Below are 21116 nucleotides of genomic sequence, written 5' to 3' on the forward strand. Positions count from 1 at the left end.
CTAATGACCCAGCTTTTTAAACATTATAGTCTCAATTGGAGAAACAAACCAAAACTATGACACATAATTATTCACAAATATCAATTATTCTTGGTAACATATAATAGCATTCAAGAGAATGTGATCTGTGAGAAGATATTATCGGAAAACAATATTTAAATAGCTAAAGTAGAAAGTGAAGGGGTTCAGAACATTTCACCCCAAAATATACTTTGGGTATATTGATTATTTTGAGCTGAAATCCCTAAGAAAACAGATGCACCAGGGGTTCTTTGACTTCTCCCTTTTTACCAAAAAGCAGGTCATAAAATTTCCTGTGAGAAAGGGGACCTTCTTCTACCAAGAAGAGAACATTCTTATCACCAGAGGTGAGACTGATGCCAAAATGGACCTGTACAAACAAGTCTACTAAAATAATCCTTATCTTCCATTAGTTTCACTCATATACATTGTAGTCACTGTCCCACAATTTACCATCCCTTACCCAAGCCCCCCTTTTTTGGTCACATCCCTACAATTTATTGCTCTTTATATAAAAAGGTATATAAAATTTGGGCCTAATGGCTTCTTTGGATCTTCATTTCCTTTTGAATACTCCCATATAAACATAAAGCTATTAATTAAATGTGTTATGTTTTTCATCTGTTAATCAGTTTTGCACCCAGCCAAAGCACCTAAGAGGTAGAAGGTAAGTTTTTCCTCCCCTACAAGAGAAACAAGCATTTGAGATTAAAGGACCCTCAAAACCAGTGTGGAGAAATAATAACCAGTGATGGAAGGACGGGGTAATTAATTTTGCTGGAGTATAGGACTCACATTAGAATGCATTCAGAAGTAAAAGAGAGTATGTTTGTGTCAGATTAAAGACTGTCAACTTTATCATTGTCTGCAGTGGTACATCAATACAGGTTTTTTGAGCAGCAGTAATATACATTGTTTTGGGAAGGTTTATCTGGCTATTATTAGGTGGCTATTAATATAGTCTTGCTAAAGAAAGTAAGGGTTTGAATGAAGAACTGGAAAAAATGTAGATGCAAAAATCACTGTTGGGAAAGACAAGCTGACATAAGGAACAAAATGGAAATACACACACGTTAGGAAAAAAAGGTTTATTGGAGAAGTTTTTGGAGCTTCTGAGTCAGAACTGACAATAAGACATGCATGTAGAAATATCCAACAACCCACAAGCAGCTGAAAATGTGAACCTAGAACTCTTGACGAAAGGTGCAGACTTAGGACTCACATTCTCGGGAACCTGGAAAGAAAAAAAATAAAGACAAGCTTTACATGTCATCATCTAGAGAGGAAACTAGAGTGGGTGAGGATCTAAAATAAGTAATGCAGAATCCCAGAAGCTAAGAGATCCAAGGGTTTAAGTAAGAAAAAGGAAGTGATCTTCAACCATGTGAGTTGCTGTGGAACTGTCAAGTTCACCTGTAATGATGAGGAGATGTCATCCGTAACATCTGGGAACTCTGCAGTCTGCCATTTCGTCCTCAAGAATAACTAGGAAATAAGCATCCGACTCTTCACCACGTCTTGGGCTAGAGTTAATTCCTTTTGCACTCCACTTTTAGGGACTGGAGTTGAAGATGAGTTGTCCACCAGTTCTGACAGTCTTCATTTTCTTAACACCCACCGTAGGTTTTTGTTAAATGTGCAAACAAGCAAGACACCAAACAAAAAATAATACGGGCATCCTTAAAAGGCGCAGAAGGCTGTCCAATGTCTGCATTGCTGAAGGACTCCAGAAAGCCCACAGCTCCTGTATTCAATCTAGACAAGACCTTTTGTAAGAGCACGTGGGTGGCACCCAGGAAAAGCCAAGGCAGATTAGGGCACTGGGGTCAGAAACCTATTAACCTGGGACTTCTAATCACAGTCATCGGGCCTGCTGTTCAGTGTGCAAACACCACCCCCTTCAAATTTTTTCACCTACAAGAAAAGGTTTTTAAGGTAACAGACCTGGAACAACTAACGAAACTTACGCACCCTCTCCACACAACAATGTCCCCTTGCACGCTTTTTTCTGGGGGGCTTTTAGTGCCGAAAGGTCTACTAACGACGCTTTTTCCACCACTTTGGATCCCGACGCCCCCAGCTCTGCGCAAGCGCAGGGAGCAACCCGCAGGGCGGGGCGGGGAGGCGCGGGGAGGGGCCGAGTGGGTCGGACGCAAAAGCCCCAGGCGCGCTCCGGAGCCACTGCGCTTCCCCGGAAATCTCGTGTCATCGGGCCTCGGAGGCGTAGGAAGTGCTTCCTGGAGCACGGCAGAGGTCACAAATCATGTGACGACGGCTTTTGGAGGAGACTGTTTTTGAAGCTGTCCCGGAATTTGCAGCTGAATTTCCAGCAAACCAGGTAACTCGAGCCGCTCTGCTCGTTATTCAGCCAGGGCCCGCAGCTGGCGCGGGCGGTGTGACGCCAGGGAAGGAGAGGACTCCTCTCCCCCATTCCTTTGGGCCTAGAGCTTGGCGGGTAGAGGGTGGAGTGGGCTGAGAGGTAGGGCATCCCGGCTGCCGCCTGGGTATTTGGGAACTCCCGACTTAGCTCAGCTTGCCTGGTGCGGGTCCTGGAGCCGGGGGTTCTTGCCTGGCTTTGATGGGAGTTGACCCCGCTTATCAGGTCGGAGGTGGGAAGCAGTCTTGAGGGGAGAATCACCAGGAGTTTCTCTTCCAGGAGTGGAGATTGATCCTGCGGGAGAAAGGGGTTCATCATGGCGGATGTGAGTTCCCACACAAGAGGAAGGGGAGGGTGGGGAGTTTGGTGGAGGCCTACTGGGTGGGGAGAGGTAAAGCTTCCCAAGTAGAAATGTTTCCTTTTACAGCCCACCCCGCCCAAGTATTTTCTGTAGACTCTGGAACGAGTAACTACTATAAATAGATTTGCGGGGGGGGGGGGTGTCCTTAGTTTCTGTCCACATGGGGATCGAAGACACTCAGGTGTCTGAAGCTTAGGAAATTGTATTCTTCCCACTCCCCAGGCCTCCGGGCCTGAGAGGCTCTGAATACCATTTGAATTTGTAAATGATGTTTTGCTGCCTTGAATCTCCGCCCCCTCCCCCGCCCCCCAGTAAGTGGTCATGATGTTTCTAGATTCATTGGAGCAATTTGAGATGATTTCTGATACCCCTTTGGCACAGCAGTAGAACCCAAGTTCTCAGTTTAAGAAACTTAATTGTACTAGTTATTAGAAACAATAGGGAATTAATACTACTAATGTTTATGTCTGTAATTTACATCCTGTTATTTTACTTATATACATGCTGGACATTCTTCTAAGCATTGACTATAATATACTCATTTAATTCTTGCAACAACTTTTGTGCAGTAGGCACTATTGTCCTTGGGTTCTAGATTAGGATGCTGAGACATAGAAAGATAAAGTAACTTGCCCCAGGTTACACAGCTGGTAAGTTGTAGAGCCAAGATACCAACCCAGGCCGTCTGACTCCAGAGTTTATGCTCTTAAACATAACACTGAATGATCATTCAACATTATTATGAATGTGGTTTTTCTTTTTAGGTGGCAAGATTATGTGTTTCAGTATTTAGGAACCTTGTATGCCTTTATCACTCCATTTTTGGGTGTCTCCCATTGTGTTTTTGAGACCTTATTCTTCAGGCATACTCAAATCACTGTATATCTGTTGAGTGTTGCCTTGCAAAGGTTGTTGTGAAAAAGGCTGTGGGTGAAATAAAGATGACTAAGGTATAATTCCTTAAGGGTTTTTAAAATTAAAAAAGTAGAGTAGGCAAGTGATCATAAATGTATATACATTGTTATGTGAAACTTCAAAGGAGAGTGGGATTACATCTCGTTTGTGTTTATCAGGAAAGCTTATTTGAAGTATTTGGTAGAGATTAGCTCTAAATGATGAGAAGCAGGGTTTTTTGTTTTTTGTTGTTTTTTTTTTTAAGTAAGATTGATAGAGAATACCATTAGAGTGAATAGTGTAAGCAAAGTTTCAGAGATAGGAAAGAGAAAGATGTTTGTAGAGGAGCTGTGAGTAGTCCACTTTGGGACTGAGGATATGTACAAGGGAGTGGTAGGAAGCCTGACTGTAAAGTTAGGTGTGGACTGTATTGTAGAGAGGCTCAAATGTTAAAGGAATTTGTACAGAATTTGTTAAACAGTGGAGAGCCATTCAGACGTTGGTTCTCAACCTTGGCTGCACAGGGAATCATATGGGAAGCACCTCTAACCCAAGTAGAGGAGAATAATATGGTTATTGGCATTGTGTAGAACTGTGTGGGATAGAAATGGAAGACCAGAATACCAGTTGGGAGGCAAGTCATAAATAATAAAATAAACCTAGAGTGTAATGTCAGTTGAAAAGGAGAGGAAGAGATCATTAAAAAAAAAAATTTTTTTTTAAGTTTATTATTTATTTGAGAGACAGAGAGTGAGCAGGGGAGGGGCAGAGAGAAGGAGAGAGAGAGAATCCCAAGCAGGCTCCTCGCTGTCAGCACAGAGCCTGAAGCGGGACTCGAATCCATGAACCATAAGATCGTGACCTGAGCCGAAATCAAGAGTCAGACGCTTAACCAGCTGAGCCACCCAGGCGCTCCGAGATCATTTTACAAACATTGACTTCACAAATCATTTAGAAGTGACAAAGGTGAGGTTAGGGTTAAATATTATTCTGTGTTTCAACCTGAATAATGGGTTTGGTAGTGCCGTTAGTGGAAATGAGATTGAGGAAATCTGGATTTCACATGAAACATTAAGTGGAGTTTTAGTGTGTGTGTTTAAGATAAGAGCAGAGGTAAGATGGTGGTGATAACATGAAATGAACATTCAGGTTTAGAGAATAGTAGGGATTAGAGTTTCAAAACAACAGGTACCTGATTTACTTATGAGGACCTCATAACTGATACCTGGATTGTCAGTGAAATTCCCCAGGTGAGAGGGTATAATGAGAGGAAATAAAACAGTCTTTTATTTCTTTTTATTTTTTTTAAATGTTTATTTTATTTTTGAGAGATAGAGCATGAGCGGGGGAGGGACAGAGAGAGAGGGAGACACAGACTTTCAAGCAGGCTCCAGGCTCTGAGCTGTCAGCACAGAGCCCGACCCGGGGCTTGAACCGTGAACCGTGAGATCATGACCTGAGCGGAAGTCGGACACTCAACCTACTGAGTCACTCAGGCACCCCATCTTTTATTCCTTTAGTCCTGGTTATGTTTCATGCTTAACACTTGACACGTGTTGTTATTTATATTTACTCATGAAAAGGAACTGAGTTCCAGAGAAATTAATTTACCCAGGATTGTTAACTGCTTCTTGACCTTTTCGCTAAGATCAAGTGTAGTATCTGTTCTTACCAGCTTAATTTACCCAGGATTGTTAAAGCGATGTTAGAAAGTTTATCTGTGGACATGGAAAGATGTTCATAATATATTTCCAAGTGAACATGACAATAGCAACAGGATGTAAAATTGTATGAAAAGTATGATCTAATTTAACAGCTAATGTGTATTTACTATGTGTGTATTTTTCTAGATATCCTTATAAGTTTACACGTATCTTCTCAATAAATTTTAACAGCCTTACAACATAGGTTCATGATTATTACCCCTCCTCAACAAATAATGAAACTGGGGCTTAGAGAAAAAGGTTAGATAACTTGTTCCAAGTCATAGAACTAGTGTCAAAATCAGAAAGAAAAAAAAAAAACCCACAAGCAAGAAGGATTATGAATGATGACTTAAAGTACCTGAAATGTGGATAGCTTAGTATCTAGAGAAACGGTACAAGGCACATTATTATAAGATAATTTTATATTCTCTTTCAGGACCTGAAGCGATTCCTGTATAAAAAATTACCAAGGTAAAAAATTACTCATTTGATATTAAATAAATTTTGCATAATATATGATTGATTATGTAGCGTTTTGTTTCTTTTAGACTAATAGTATGGTCCTATTATGCTATTATTTACCATTTCAAATAATGCTAGGTAGCACAAGAACTGTCCTTTGAATTTGCAGATAAATACCATGAGGCCTAGAGAAGTTAATGTGACTTTCAGAGGTTAACTAGCTAGTGAATGCCAGAGGGCTGTTTAATGGATTGTGCTTTGAAGTATTGAAGTAGTTAGAGCAATTTTAAGGAGCAAAAAAGCCTGAGAGCTTGGGTTTCCTGTAGTATTACTTTTAAGAGCTACTTGCTGAGTCGGCGTAGCTCGAAAATGCTAGACGTAGGCAGCACTTCATACTTGGAAAAGTCACAAGGCTTTCCTTTGCCTGCACCCAGTCCGTTTGATGTACCACTATCAATTAGGCTCTCTGTTGAGACCGGCAAACTTCCTTTTAGGTATTTCTGTGATTCAAAGGACTTTGTCCCTTTAATTGAATTAAAATTCACATTTAGTTCGGTGTAAAATAATACATAAGGACCTAAGAGAGAGGAATATAGCTCAAGACCCTCATTTTCACATTCCAGAATAATTAACCTTTGAGGTGTAATGTAGCAGAATACGTGGTGAGATCCTTATGTTACTTCTTTTTTTATTCTCCAAATGTTTGAATTTAAAAAGTTTTAGATGCCAGTTTATTATTTCTGTCAGTAGATAAACAAAAGGAAAAAATCTCTTGTTTGGAGTTTTGCCTGAATTGTTTGTTGTGATTTGTCTATTGTGCCTTTACTGTGATTACAGACTAGTAGAAATTAATGATATTATCTCGTGAGTTTGATTTATGTATATTTTTCTGTATTCAGGAAGACAGTACTATTGAAGTGTTAAGTAATTGTTACCTTTGATTTCATGTTAATGCAGTACTTCAGTTCATTTTTACTCTCTTCCTTTCAGTACTTGCAAACTAGAAAGACAGGTGCTGCTTCTGTTCTCAACATAGTGATTAGCAGGCGGTCCTAGCCTTGCACGGTAGTGCAGGGCCATAAAAATGACCATACAAGCTGAGACAGTGTTGTTTTTTTGTTTTGTTTTGTCTTGTTTTTTTTAAATTTATTTTGAAAGAAAGACAGTACAAGTGGGGGAGGGGCAGAGAGCGAGAGGGAGAGAGAGAATCCCAAGCAGGTCCACACAGTCAGTAGAGAGCCTGATGCGGGGCTCAAACTGACAATCATGACCTGAACTGAAGCCAAGAGTCAAGACGCTTAACTGCCTTAGCCACACAAGCGCCCCCGCCTTCCACCCCACTGAATAGCGCTTACTTCTTTGCATAAACATTAAAATATATGAAAGGTATAACCTTAAGATAAGGAACAGGCATCTTTTCTGTACCTTGCCAAATTGGCACACTCCTTTCTAAGTTTGGATCAGCTGCCAACAGTTTTGTCCTTTGTACTATCGATGCTATGCGAAGTTTTTTTGCCAGTGTCACTTCCTCTGGGATAGTTTCATCGGTTTCATCACAACCACTTTCCTAATTTATGTCAGTAAGTGCACTTTCACAAAGTTCCTCTGGCTGTACATCTTGCGCACAAGAATGAAAGTGGCAGCATTCTTCCAGCCAGTTACTTCTAGAACTGTGTACTTTCTATTTGAATTTCACTGCCAGCATTGTCACTTCTCCTCCCTTTGCTATATTTCATCTTTATTAGCCAGTTCCCTATTTCAGTTCTTTTTTTTTTTAAGTTAGTTTATTTTGAGGGAGAGAAAGAGCAGGGGAGGGGCAGAGAGAGAGGGAGAGAATCCCAAGCAGGCTCTACACTGACAGCATAGAGCAGGGCAGGGGCAGAAGGAGAGGGAGACACAGAATCTGAAGCAGGCTCCAGGCTGTCAGCACAGCACAGGGCCCCATGTGGGGCTCAAACCCATGAACCGTGAGATCATGACCTGAGCCGAAACCAAGATTTGGACACTTAACCAATTGAGCCTCCCAAGCACTCCCTTTTTTTTTTTTTTTCTTTCTTTCTTTTTAATGTCACATGCTTTATTTTTAGAAGACACAGGGAGATCACAAAACTCCATGCTCTACTGTCTCTGCATACACTGAGTAACAGATGTTCAGTGACCAATCACCAGCACACTCTGAAAGAAGTGATGTGACTGGTTACTGACATAATGTGCATCTGTTATTTACAAAGTTATTCACATAGTGATTTGTGTGAAGAGTTAGTGAGGTTTGTACTTTATGCAGTTATTCAGTTAATAGACCATACTCCCTGAAATTTGGCCCAGGGGGATAGTGTTAGTTAATTCACCTGTGGTAACTAAAATGTGTCCATACTGAAACCGTACAAAATAATGGCCTTCTGTTCTTATCTGTATCTACTGTGTTGGAAGTTCAGCATATTGAAAGCATGCTAAAGTTGACCTGGGGGGCGGGCGGGAAGTATCACGCTGGCAACACAATATAGGAGCAGAAGCATAGTAGGTATTTGTATAAAGGGCATTTGTAAAAGTCTAATGAAAATCTTTCTATAGTGAAAGAAAAAGGATTGGGACCGTGTGTTTTGTTTTGTCCCCCATAATGACCAGAGCCAGTTTACCAAGGCACTTAATGGAATATGTTTTTATTCATTTTAAAATTCCCTCCTAAATATAGTTCTTGAATTTATATTTTAAAAGTGTAATTGTGACCCAAAGCAGGCTCAGGCTTTATGATAATCACAACTTTTTTGTGTTTTAAAATAACCAAATGTTTTATTATTACATGAATAAAACAAAGTATGATGTTTGGTTACTAATGCAACATTTCCTTTTGAAGTAAAAATGTTTGATTAAGGTTTAGATGTCTGCAGAATATTTCATAATTAAGTCCTTCGAGAAGTGTAGTGTGCCTGGGCCACCTGGGTGCCTCAGTCGGTTAGGCGTCTGACTTTGGCTCAGGTCATGATCTCCTGGTTTGTGACTTCAAGCCCAGTGTCAGGCTGTGTGCTGACAGCTCAGAGCCTGGATCCTGCTTCGGAGTCTGTGTCTCCCCCTCTCTCTGCCCCTCCCCCGCTTGTGCTCTGACTCTGTCTGTCTCTCAATAATAAATAAACGTTAAAAAAAATTTTTTTAGAAGTGTAGTGTGCCTATTAATGCATCATACTTATTTTCAACTATTGCTAAAGTCTATTCATGTTATTCTTTGTTCACTATGTGTACAATTGGAAACACCTTTTATATTTGTAACCTGATTTCTTTGAGTATTTTAAGTGTGTGAGAAATTTTTCTACTCTGTTGGGCATTATCTCTGTGAATTTTAAATCCATTAAAAAGAAAGTCGTTTTATTTCTGCTTCCTCTTTTGTTGCATTAGTTGGCATGTAAGTTAATTACCTTGAAAATAGGAGAAAAGAAACCACCTGTGGTGGGGGTGCCTGGGTGGCTCAGTCAGTTAAGCCTTGGACTTTAGCTCAGGTCATGACCTCACAGCTCCACATAGGGCTCTCTGCTGTCAGGGCAGAATTCTGCTGTAGATCCTCTGGCTCTCCCCCACTCATGCACGCTTGCCCTCTCTCTCTCAAAAATAAATAAATATTTAAGAAAAAAAAAAAGAAACTACCAATGATGACACAGATACTTCTAAACATTGTTTTGTAGTTCTCTTTACATGCTTTTAATTTGCTTATTTTTTGAGTAGACAATATATTCATAAAGTTCAAGATTCGAAAGTTAACTGGAGGACATAGTGAGAAGTTTCCTACACCTGCCCCCCAGCTACACAGTTAACCCTCTCAGAGCCACCTATCACCTTCAGAGATACTTTATGCACCTGCAAACAAACGTACATATAAGCACATACATATTTACACATACACAGAGGTCTTAGTTGAGGCTGTTATAACAAAATACCACATAGATTGGATTTCCTGTAAATAACCAAAATTTATTTCTCACGGTTCTGGAGCCTGGAAGTCCAAGATTAAGGTGCCAGCATGGTTGGATTCTGGTGAAGGCCCTTTCCTGAGTTGCAGATTGCAGACTTCCCATATCTTCATGTGGTAGAAGGACAAGCTAGCTCTCTAGCCTTCAATAAGAGCACTCTTCCCATTTATGAGAGTTCCAGCTCCGTGGCCTGACTACCTCCCAAAAGCCCCATCTCCAAATACCATCACACTGGGAATAGAGTTTCAACATGTGAATTTTGGGGGTGACACAAACATTCAGTGTATTGCAAACATATACATACACGTGTCATTAACATAATTTGTTGCTTCCTGTATACACTGTTTAAAACTGTTTTTTCATTTAACGATGTACCTTTGAGTTCAGTCCTTCCCGGTACATTTAAAGAGCTGTTTCTTTGTTCTGAATGGCTGCAGAGTATTCCATTGTATATGTGTCATAATTTATTTAACTTGTCCTTCTTGACGACAGTTAGGTTTCCGACCTTTTCCTATTTCAACTGATGTTGCTATTGAAAAATGTACAGACTAGTTTCTGTGTGTGCAAATATCTGTGGTATATATTTTTATGTAACTTAGTTTTTAACTAAGAAGAATTTGTTTTATACGTTAACTTCATAGAGCACATTTTAATCCGTAGGTAATTTCAGGATTGAATGATAATAAAAAAATAATACCAGTGAATGTTTATACACAGTTTTTCCATCATTCCTGTTTTTAACATGAGGTTCATAAATGGTGATATTTATAACATTTTCTCAAATTTTAACACTTCTCTGACTTAAAAGTTGTTGCCAGTGGGATCTTTAAAATTTAATTTCAGGGGCGCCTGGGTGGCTCAGTTGGTTAAGCATCCAACTTCAGCTCAGGTCACGATCTCACGGTGTGTGAATTCAAGCCCTATGTCAGGCTCCGCGTGAACAGCTCAGAGCCTGGAGCTTGCTTCAGATTCTGTGTCCCTCTCTGTCTGCCCTCCCCCACTCGTGCACTCTCTTTCTCACTCTCTGTCAAAAATAAACATTAAAAAATTTAATTTCAGTATCTTAATACAAATATTTCTCATTTCTAAGTTAGAACATTAAGGTTAACACAATAAGGAATGGATAACGTGGATTATAGTAGGAGCACTGAACATTTCTGAGTAGCAGTCTTCGGATATTATAAGATAGGTATAGGGCTAAAAGTTGGAGAATGTTTTCTCATTTTAATTTTTAACAGTTTAGTTTTGTGCTCTAGGAATTCTCTAATGATTTATTACTTAAACTACAGTAATAAATTGTCAGTGTGCACAAATGACACTCTGATGTTAATTAATAATCATATTTTTGAATGTTAACTATGTACTAGCTTCTACTTTACATGCATGGTTTTATTAAATTTTATGATAGCCAAATAAGTACAGTTATTCCCATTTTCATATTGTTAATGGAGGCTCACAGAGGTTTCATAGCTGTCCCCGAGTAGCACGAATAGTAAATGTAGAAGAGCCTAGACTGGACTGTATGGTTATAGTCTGGACCATTTCTCCACTGTTTCTTACGTAGGCATAGCTGAAAAGATTTCTATGTGATCTTCATTGTTTCCATCCTGTTCCTTCAGCCTGAATGATGAGCTTTCTGCCCCTCATCTCTCGACTAGTGCCTTAACATCTCAGCTTAATCACCTGTCTCAGGGAAGCCTTCCCTGACCCACTTGCCTAATCAACCCACCTTTTATAGACTCTCATACCCCACGGATATCTTAATGGCACTTGATACCATTGTCGTTTAACATTTGTTAACATGAGATTATTTGATTGATAGTCTCCCTCCTAGATTGTAAGCTTTGTGAAAGCAGTGACTATTTCTGTATCATGGTATCATAAATATCAAGTGCCCCAAATACTAGGCACTTGATATTGAGGGAGAGAAAGAAAAATCTGTCTTTTTGTCACTGTAGCCACTACTCCTGATAAACGCCGTCATACTTTCATAAACAGTGAAAGGATAATTAGCAATTTTAACGGAGAGTTACATTGTTTTAGATCTTTATCAGTAAATTACATAAAGTTTTAAGATTATAAGCATGTCAGTAATACTGTCATTCAATTTATTCAGTACTCTTATTCAGATGTATAGGTGCTTATGAGATCAATAACGGAGTTTACATAGTTTTTCAGAAATATACATGAAAATCCCCATAATGACTTTGAGGTACATGTTTTGAGAAGATGAAATGTTTCATAATATTTTAACTTCTTTTTTTTTTTTGTTTCTAGTGTTGAAGGGCTCCATGCTATCGTTGTGTCAGATAGAGATGGAGTGCCTGTTATTAAAGGTAAAACTGCACCCCACCAGTGTCACATTTGCTTTTGAGTAAAAACGTATTTATGTCTCAGTAGTGCAGAAGGCAAGCATAGAAAAGCTATTGCAATACTTTCAGGAGATGGTCTTGGTTGGGGGGCGGAAATGTTTGCTTTTGAATGCTGAAGGCTGGGTTGGAGCTTATGACTTAACTACATGTTGAATATATTGTGTTACCATCCAGAGTTTAAGCATGGGTTTATCACAAGCCCAGTTTTTTCTTGAAGACATTTGTAGTATAATGTAAACCATTGGTAAATGTAAGTGCTGAGACTGTGCACATATGCAGCGGGATATATTATACGTACACACTACCCCCAACACTTTTTAATCAGTGTTGCTAGTGGTTTGGGGATAAACTTCATACATTTGAATCAACATTCATTGATTGTTTTGTTTACTCTTTGTGGATTTTCTGCCTTTTTACTGGAAATAAAATATTGTTTAAATTTTTACCTTCACAATTATGTTATTTAACCAGACTTTAACAAGACTTGTTCACCTAAGGAAGAGCTTGTTAACAACAACAACAACAAAAAAAAAACCAGCAAATGTTTTGCCTATTTTTCACCTTTTTAAAAAAGTATATATGATGTCACTGAGTCAGTATGTATTAAGACTATTTTTACTACTTCTTTCTTATCAGATGGATGGTCATAGTTCATAGGGATGCTAGAGTAGCCTTACCAAAAGAAAGATTAAATAATGTTCTGTATATTGTTTGCAATTTATTTTCCACCCGAGGTTATTATATATGTCAGATAATTTTAGACTTTAGAAAGAAATTTTAAAAATCACCTAATTTTAGTTCTTTTGTTTTGTAAACAAAGATGGTCAAGGGCAAAGTTGCACATGAGTCAGTGAGAAGATAATAATAGAACCCATTATCTTCTGATGTGTGGGTCAGTGTGCTTTCTAACTCACCATAAAACATAGGGGTCATGGGCAAATAAGGCACCTGCCTGTTTCTTTACTCAGTTCTGTAGCAAGAGCTTTAAACGAAATCAAAATAATCTCGGATTTTCCAGCTCTCGTGTTCTTTCTTAGGATCTCTGTGTTAAAGCCTTAAGCTCTGAACTTACTGGTACAACTGACTTCATTCAGGCCTTTAAATGAATGAAAGAAACTTGAAACTGATGACCAGATGCAAAATTGTCAATATCTATAAGTGATACTGCTATGGGTTTTATGAAAGCAAAGATTTTTTTTGAAGCTTTTTTGACTATTCTAGCTTGGCTCTTGGTTAGCCAGAATATTCAGTTTATTAATAAACATGCTGATTAATCTGTGTTTTAGAGTAGAAATTAAGAAAATATAGACGTTTAGTATTCTTTAAAAAAACTTGCGAGAATCAGCATTTCTGCCTTTAGCTATTGATCACTCAATTTCTGACTGAGAAATTTATCTCGCCTAAATTGTAAGACCCGATTAGTGACAGGATTTTCAATATTGTGAAGCATAAAAGCCCTTGTGCTTGATATTTTTACTGATTTATGTTTAAAAAAACAAAGTGCAGTGAACTTCTGTATCCTGTCCACTGCATAATTTTTATGTAAATCATTTGTATTTCCAGTGGCCAATGATAATGCTCCAGAACATGCTTTGAGACCTGGTTTCTTATCTACTTTTGCCCTGGCAACAGATCAAGGGAGCAAACTTGGACTTTCAAAAAATAAAAGTATCATCTGTTACTATAACACCTACCAGGTAGGTTCATAATTATTAAATGGCTTGCTGCTTTCAACTATTATTATGTCTTTTATATAAAATAGCTTATGTTACTCTAAATTTTAGTTTTGAAATGGATGCCATTAGCCTTCAAATTGGTTATGTTGAATTGTAGTTTTCTTTACATTTTACAACAGGAATTAATTAATATGGAAAAGTAATTAAAACTTTTATTAATAAAGTACATTATCCTAAAAAAGGAAGTCAGGCCACTGTTACCTCCAGTAGATGGTGCCCTTAGCTTAACAAGTATGATTTCTCAAATGACATACTTTTTTTGTTATTGTGACAGATAAAAAATTTTCCTTTTTTGGTCACATGATAAGTTATTTGTTAACTGCTGCTAATTCCTTCATTTGATTTGGAATATGTATATATAATATGTGAGGTTATTAGCAAAGAATTTAGTTGCTACATACCTCTTGATCTCTGGCTGCGTTTTCTTCTTTAGAGTAAATTAGTAGCTTCTCCTTTAGAGCAGAGTTTCCCAGGGTATGATTCATGTGCTGCTTGATGTTACACAAGTGATATTTTTTATTTTAGAAGTTAACATATTTTAATGTGTAATAGGCAAAAGACGACCAACCCTTTTGACCTTTAATTTTACCGATAAGGATTAGGTTAAAGCTAATTTTAGGGGGGTTTTTTGGTGTTTTGTTTTGTTTTGTCTTGAGAGAGAGAGAGCGCACGCACGCGCATGCTCAAGTGAGTGAGGGGCAGAGAGAATCCCACGAGGGGCACTGAGAGAGAGAGAAGCGGGGCTCCTAAAGCGTGGCTTGAGCTCACGAACCAAGAGATCAGGGCCTGAGCTGAAGTCAGATGTTTAACCAACCGACTGAGTACCCCAGGCGCCCAGAAACTAAGTTTTTTTTAAACAATAGTCGATTTAAACTTAATTTAAATTAGTTTAAATTAGGGGCACCTGGGGGGCTCAGTCGGTTGAGCGTCCGACTTCGGCTCAGGTCATGATCTTACAGTTTGTGGGTTGGAGCCCTGCGTCTGGCTGACAGCTCAGAGCCTGGACCCTGCTTCAGATTCTGTGTCTCCTTCTCTCTCTGCCCCTCCCCCGCTCACACTTTGTCTCACTCTATTTCTCAAAAATAAATAAATGTAAAAAAAAAAATTAATAGTGGTACACAGGAAGCAGAAAAATCTTGATAGTATAGCTACTTAAATGAGAAATACTGACTTTATTTAGCCGTTTAATTATCAGATATTTGTGGAGCCCCTGCTATGTAATAATTGACATGCTGCTGGGTGTTTAAAGACAGATGAGGATGACACAGTCCCACTTGAAAGACTTAGGCTAAGTAATATTAATATCTCTCAGAGATAATCGGAAGTCTTTTACGGAAATACTTGTTTTCAGCTCTTTCATATTACATGATGTTACATAGTATCTTACACGTTGGTCATTTAAAAATTTTTGAAAGATGGTCGCCTGGGGTGGCTCAGTTGGTTAAGCGGTCGACTTCGGCTCAGGTCATGATCTCACAGTTCATGACTTCAAGCCCCGCGTCAGGCTCTGTGCTGACAGCTCAGAGCCTGGAGCCTGTTTCGGATTCTGTGTCTCCCTCACTCTCTGCCCCTCCCCTGCTCATGCTCTGTCTCTCTCTGTCTCAAAAATAAATAAAAAAACATTTAAAAAATTAAATAAAAAAAAAAAGAAATAGTAATTGGTCAGGTAATTTAAAAAATGAGGTTAAACAAAATAATCATATAATATATGCATATATACTGTCATGAAGTGTATATTTATTTATACTGTCATTAAATAAATACCTCAGTTGAATCCATCACAAAGATCAGGGACTCCTGGGTGGCTGGGTGGTTCAGTCAGTTAAGCAATTGACTTCAGCTCAGGTCATGGTCTCGAGGTCCATGAGTTTGAGCCCCGCATCGGGCTCTGTGCTGACGGCTTGGAGCCTGGAGCCTGCTTCGGATTCTGTGTCTCCCGCTCTGTCTCTGTCCCTCCCCTGCTCACACTCTGTCTCTCTCTGTCTCTTAAAAATGGATAAATGTTAAATATAAATAAATACAAATTTTTGAAAGATTAAAATGTCTCGTTTGAGTAGCATCCTTTTTTTTTTTTTAAGTTTATTTAATTATTTTTGAGAGCGAGAGAGCACAAATGGGAGGGGGGCAGAGGGAGAGAGGGAGACACAGAATCCAAAGCAGGCTCCAGGTTCTGTGCTGACAGCAGAGAGCCTGACACAGGGCTTGAACTCACGAACCATGAGTCTGATGCTTAACTGACTGAGCCCCAGGTGCCCCTTGAATAACATCTTAATTTAGAGCTTACTTTCTTTTTAGGTGGTTCAATTCAATCGTTTACCTTTGGTGGTGAGTTTCATAGCCAGCAGCAATGCCAATACAGGTGTGTATTAAATTAAATTAATAATAGCTTTTAATTTCTTTTTTTAATCTTTTTTAATGTTTATTTTTGACAGAGAGAGACAGAGCATGAGTGGGGGAGGGGCAGACAGGGAGGCACAGAATCTGAAGCAGGTTCCAGGCTCTGAACTGTCAGCACAGAGCCCAATGCAGGGCTCGAACTCACGGACCACAAGATCATGACCTGAGCCGAAGTCGGACTCTCAGCCCACTAAACCACCCAGGCGCCCCATGTAGCTTTTAATTTCTTAAAACACCTTATCTGAGCAGTCTAACATGATAAGAATAGTAGATTTAGAATCAGAAAATGTGAATTCGTGGCCCAGCTCCACTGTCTGTTCCTTGATCTCCAGAAAAGTAACCTTTCTGGATTCTGTTTACTCTAGCTGTGTAATGGAGCTGATATCTGCTTTAACTGTCTTATGGGGTTATTTTCTAGTTCAGATGAGAAATTGTATGGGTAAGTAATTCTATAAGATAAAAAGGAGAATTAAACGTTATCTTCACCTCTTGAATGCAACATCTTGTTCACATTAAAACAGCCCCTAAAACAAAAAGAATGAATGGTGAAGATAACCAAACAAAATACATAATAAAATGGTCAGAGATGAGTTCAGTTCCATGTAGACCAATCTATTAGAGTTTGTAAAATCTTGAACAATAGTGGGCAAGATTAATGTGATTGAGAATTTTTTTTGTAAGTATATGCTTTCTTTATTTCTATTCCAATATTATTCATAGATTTTTTTAATTTTATTTAAATACAAGTTAGTTAACATATAGTGTAATAATGATTTCAGACGTAGAATTTAGTGATTCGTCACTTATATATAGCACCCAGTACTCATCCCCACAAGTGCCCTCCTTCATGCCCGTCACCCATTTAGCCCATCCCCTCCCCCTTTACTCCTCCAGCCACCCTCAGTTTGTTCTCTTTATTTAAGAGTCTCTCATGGTTTGCCTCCCTCTCTGTTTTTATCTTACTTTATTTTTCCTTCCTTTCCTCTATGTTCATCTGTTTTGTTTCTTAAATTCCACATATGAGTGGAATCATAGCATATTTAATTATGATTGAGAATTTAAAGAGCGTGACTAGGAAGAACATATATGTGTTCTTTGTGAGGGTTGAAGAATTAGAGAACAAATACTAGGAAGCTGTACATTTTATAGTAGATCATAAGATCCCATTATATCCAGTAGCCTTCACTGGGCATTTATGTATAAAATAATGATTGTATTCTGTAATTTATTAACTCACTTTTGGGTAAAGTGGGATTTTTTTTTTTTTTTAGTATTGTCTCCTTTAGATTTGACTGCTTTTTAGAACTGTTATTTGAGCAAATATAAATATTTGTTATATTTCCAAGTTGTTTGAGCAAGTTCTGTTTCCAGCTGTGTCACTGAAACCTGTCTTTACATTCCTCATCTTAAAATGAGGGGTTAAGATTGGATGGTCTACAGTGTCTCTTCCATTTCTAAATGTTTTGAAGGTGTAAAATGCTATATGTGAAAACACTTTGTAAATTATGTAGGATGGTAGTGGTGTCGATATTTTAGATATATTAAACCTCAGTTGTGATAAGTCACCATCATGTACTAAGTCATCAGTTATAAATTTTGATAATGTACAGAAATATATATTAGTCCCTAGAACATTTTTTGAGAATCCCAGATGCTTTTATTTTATTTTATTTTTTAATTTTTTAATGTTTGCTTATTTTTGAGAGAGAGAGAGAGAGAGTACATGAGCAGGGGACGAGCAGAGAGAGAGGGAGACAATGTGAAACAGGCTCCAGGTTCTGTCAATACAGAGCCTGATGTGGGACTCGAATGCACGAACTGCAAGATCATGACCCGAGCTGAAGTTGGATGCTCAACCAACTGAGCCACCCAGGCGCCCCACAGATGCTTTTATTTTTATTTTTTTTCTTGTCAATATTACTTTAGAGAGAAAGTGGGGTAGGGGCACAGAGAGAGGAGGAGAGAGAGAATCTCAAGCAGGCTCTGCCAGTGCAGGGCTCTGTCCCACAACTTTGGGATCATGACCTGAGCCAAAACCAAGAGCCTGATGCTCAATTGACTGAGCTTAGAATCTCAGATGTTTTTAATATTCTGCAAAATAGAGGAAGGTTTTTGAGCATAAAACAAGCAGTGTAAGATACATAGCTTTTCACTCTGGTAAACTAAGGAGAAGCTAGATACGCTAATTTCTAGACTACTTTGTCTCCCAGATTCATCACTAAATTTTAAACATGGTAGTGTATGTTTTCTCCTTATACCATTCGTCTTTAAAATTCATTCTTTCACTTGACTTACCCATTTATGCTTTAGCTTTGCTGAATTTATAAAATAAATTTCTAATTATTTTTTTGCTTACGGCTGAAGCAGCCTGTCTACCTATATTTTGATAAAGTCCATTAAAATTTGTTCAGGAAAAAAGTGTAGCTTTTTAAGTAAAAATCTTGTATCGTTTCTGAATCTGTACAGGTTTTGAAATAGTAAAGTATAAATTAAAGTTTTCCTTTCAAAACTGTAATGAAGTTACAGTACATATAATTCATTTTATATCTTCTTATACATAAAAATATTTTTTTGTTTATTTACTTTAATGATGAAAATAAACTTCTTTTTTTTTTTTTTTTTAAACGTTTATTTATTTTTGGGACAGAGAGAGACAGAGCATGAACGGGGGAGGGGCAGAGAGAGAGGGAGACACAGAATCGGAAACAGGCTCCAGGCTCCGAGCCATCAGCCCAGAGCCTGATGCGGGGCTCGAACTCACGGACCGCGAGATCGTGACCTGGCTGAAGTCGGACGCTTAACCGACTGCGCCACCCAGGCGCCCCGAAAATAAACTTCTTAATACAGGGTTTTGGTCATTTAGAATTACAATATTTTGCTTTAGTTATGGGGATTAAACTAGATCTTGTTTGCTTTTTAGTAACTAAATTTTGACAGGAAATTTAAGTCAAAGACTTTCAGGAATATTTTTCTGATGTTCTAATTTTTTTAATCTTTGTTTTAGGACTCATTGTCAGCCTAGAAAAGGAACTTGCTCCATTATTCGAAGAATTGAGACAAGTTGTGGAAGTTTCTTAATCTGGCAGTGGTTTTGATGTACACCTGATTTTCATTATAACAGACACAGTATCAATCCAGCAATCTTTAGACACAACAATACTTATATCCATATACTCAAGAAAGGGCCCCTTTCCCACCTTCTTCCACTAAAGAAAGAGCCTATAGATACAATTTATGGACAGATTGATTGTTATCTTTTCTTGTGTAGGGTCTTAATTTAGTGAGATCTGGGGATAGCACAGAAATGGTTCAATACATCACAGCTCCCATGGAGTTAGTCCAGTCACCAGATATGCATGAGATTCTATTCATTGGGTCAGAATCAAAATGGTACTTTGATCCACTGGAGCCGTTAAGTGCTCCCTATTGTATAATATGCCCAGGCCTGCAGAATGAAGCAGACCCTTTTTATTGTGAATAATAATGAGGACATATTTTTCTTTATATTGTTTTATTTCTTTGCATTGAGTGTGAGGAAGATAAAATGGCTTAGTAAAAGTAATAAAATCCGTACAATCACTAACTTTTCTATGTATGTATTATTTTGCAATATAGATGAATATTACTAACTGATTTGATTCTTCTCAGAGGGTGCTGCTCTTTAATGAAAATGAAAATGATAGCTAATATTTTTTTTTCTCCACTCTGCTTTCTATAACCAATCAGTGTTTTAATGTTTGTGTGTTCTTTATAAAATTTAAAAGTGATTCATTATTGAATTGTTTCCAGTATTGGTGTGTATGTAAACATGGTAGTGCAGCCACTTTTTTTCATACATGAGTATAAATAAAATAGTATTTTTTAAAGTATATAGTTTGAGCACTAAATAGGTTTCTTTAAGAATATAGTTCACCGAATGCACTCTTTCAACTACATGAATAAGTAGTGAGTGTTTCTTACAGGCATCGGTTTGGAGACTTTTCCGCACCATATAATGTCAATTGGAAAGTACACTGTATTCATGAGCCTAATTTAATCTCCAGAAAAGAAGTATCTTGGTTCTGGAATAAGCCATTTATATTCAGGAATGCAGTTCATCATTCAGAGTTGGTAGTTCCTTCCTAGGTAGGTTCTTTGACAATCAGAGTTTAGTTCACACGCATTGAGCACCAGTTACTGTGCACCGTTTCCCAGAGCTGCCACGCTGCGGCATTCTAAGGAATAGGATTCATATTTCTGTGCTCCAGGGGTGCCTTGCATGTGGAGTGTGTGAATACGCTCCCTCGGGTTGTGCAGTGAATGGTCAGCCAGACACTGGCTGCTTGCTCCTTCTTCCTGTCCCCCTCCTTCCCTCCTATTTCTTCCTCCCTCCCTCCCTCCGTTCCTCTTTCTGTACAAATATGAAACTAAATTGTGGTACCTTCCTTTAAAGAACTTAAAAGCTCAGTAAATACAAACAGGTACGTACAGGAAGAGCTATCATGAAGCTATACGGGAGGCTGTAGAAACCCAGAAGGGGGGAATTTAAATGGGACTTGAGCAACAGCATTTATGTGGAAGTAAGCAGGAGGGTAAGTTTTACCTGCAGGAAGCTATAAATAGTTAAGAAAACCTAGTAAAGCATTGGATGCATCCATTAAAATCTAGAATTCCCATCATCTGGACTACTGTTTAATAGTGTCCAGGAGATTGTTGCTAATGCAATGATGCTTAAACAAGAAGACGGTCGATTATAAATGAGGTAGCCGGAACTTTTAATTTCAGGTAATAATAATTATATACCTAAAAATCCCAGGAAAGGAAACTATAATAATAAATGGAGCTATTTCTA

General features: G+C 38.3%; 1 protein-coding gene, 1 long non-coding RNA gene and 1 pseudogene across 4 annotated transcripts in view; 2 read left to right on the plus strand and 1 right to left on the minus strand.

Annotated features, from left to right (window-relative positions):
- Positions 1 to 1101: 1101 nt before the first annotated feature.
- Positions 1102 to 2172, minus strand: LOC115512388. Its single transcript, XR_003968379.1, has 3 exons — positions 1993 to 2172; positions 1435 to 1776; positions 1102 to 1255 (listed from the first exon to the last, which is right to left on the minus strand). It is a non-coding gene; the product is annotated as an uncharacterized LOC115512388 (long non-coding RNA).
- A 34-nt stretch (positions 2173 to 2206) lies between these two features.
- Positions 2207 to 21116, plus strand: part of LAMTOR3 (late endosomal/lysosomal adaptor, MAPK and MTOR activator 3) — a 30246-nt gene continuing 11336 nt past the window's right edge. For 2 of the 3 annotated variants that reach the window (XM_030313375.1, XM_030313374.1), the window contains exons 1-6: positions 2207 to 2359; positions 2678 to 2723; positions 5796 to 5830; positions 12058 to 12116; positions 13716 to 13849; positions 16184 to 16247. In XM_030313375.1, coding sequence (XP_030169235.1) covers positions 2715 to 2723; positions 5796 to 5830; positions 12058 to 12116; positions 13716 to 13849; positions 16184 to 16247 — 301 coding nt within the window. In that variant the 5' untranslated portion in view covers positions 2207 to 2359; positions 2678 to 2714. Of the gene's footprint in view, positions 2360 to 2677; positions 2724 to 5795; positions 5831 to 12057; positions 12117 to 13715; positions 13850 to 16183; positions 16248 to 19289; positions 19869 to 21116 lie in introns of those variants that run through there. The other variant, XM_030313373.1, reaches the window with a different exon arrangement.
- LOC115513250 lies at positions 5277 to 5453 on the plus strand (annotated as a pseudogene).

Source organism: Lynx canadensis, chromosome B1 (genome assembly GCF_007474595.2).
Source record: "Lynx canadensis isolate LIC74 chromosome B1, mLynCan4.pri.v2, whole genome shotgun sequence".
Lineage (NCBI taxonomy): Eukaryota > Metazoa > Chordata > Mammalia > Carnivora > Felidae > Lynx > Lynx canadensis.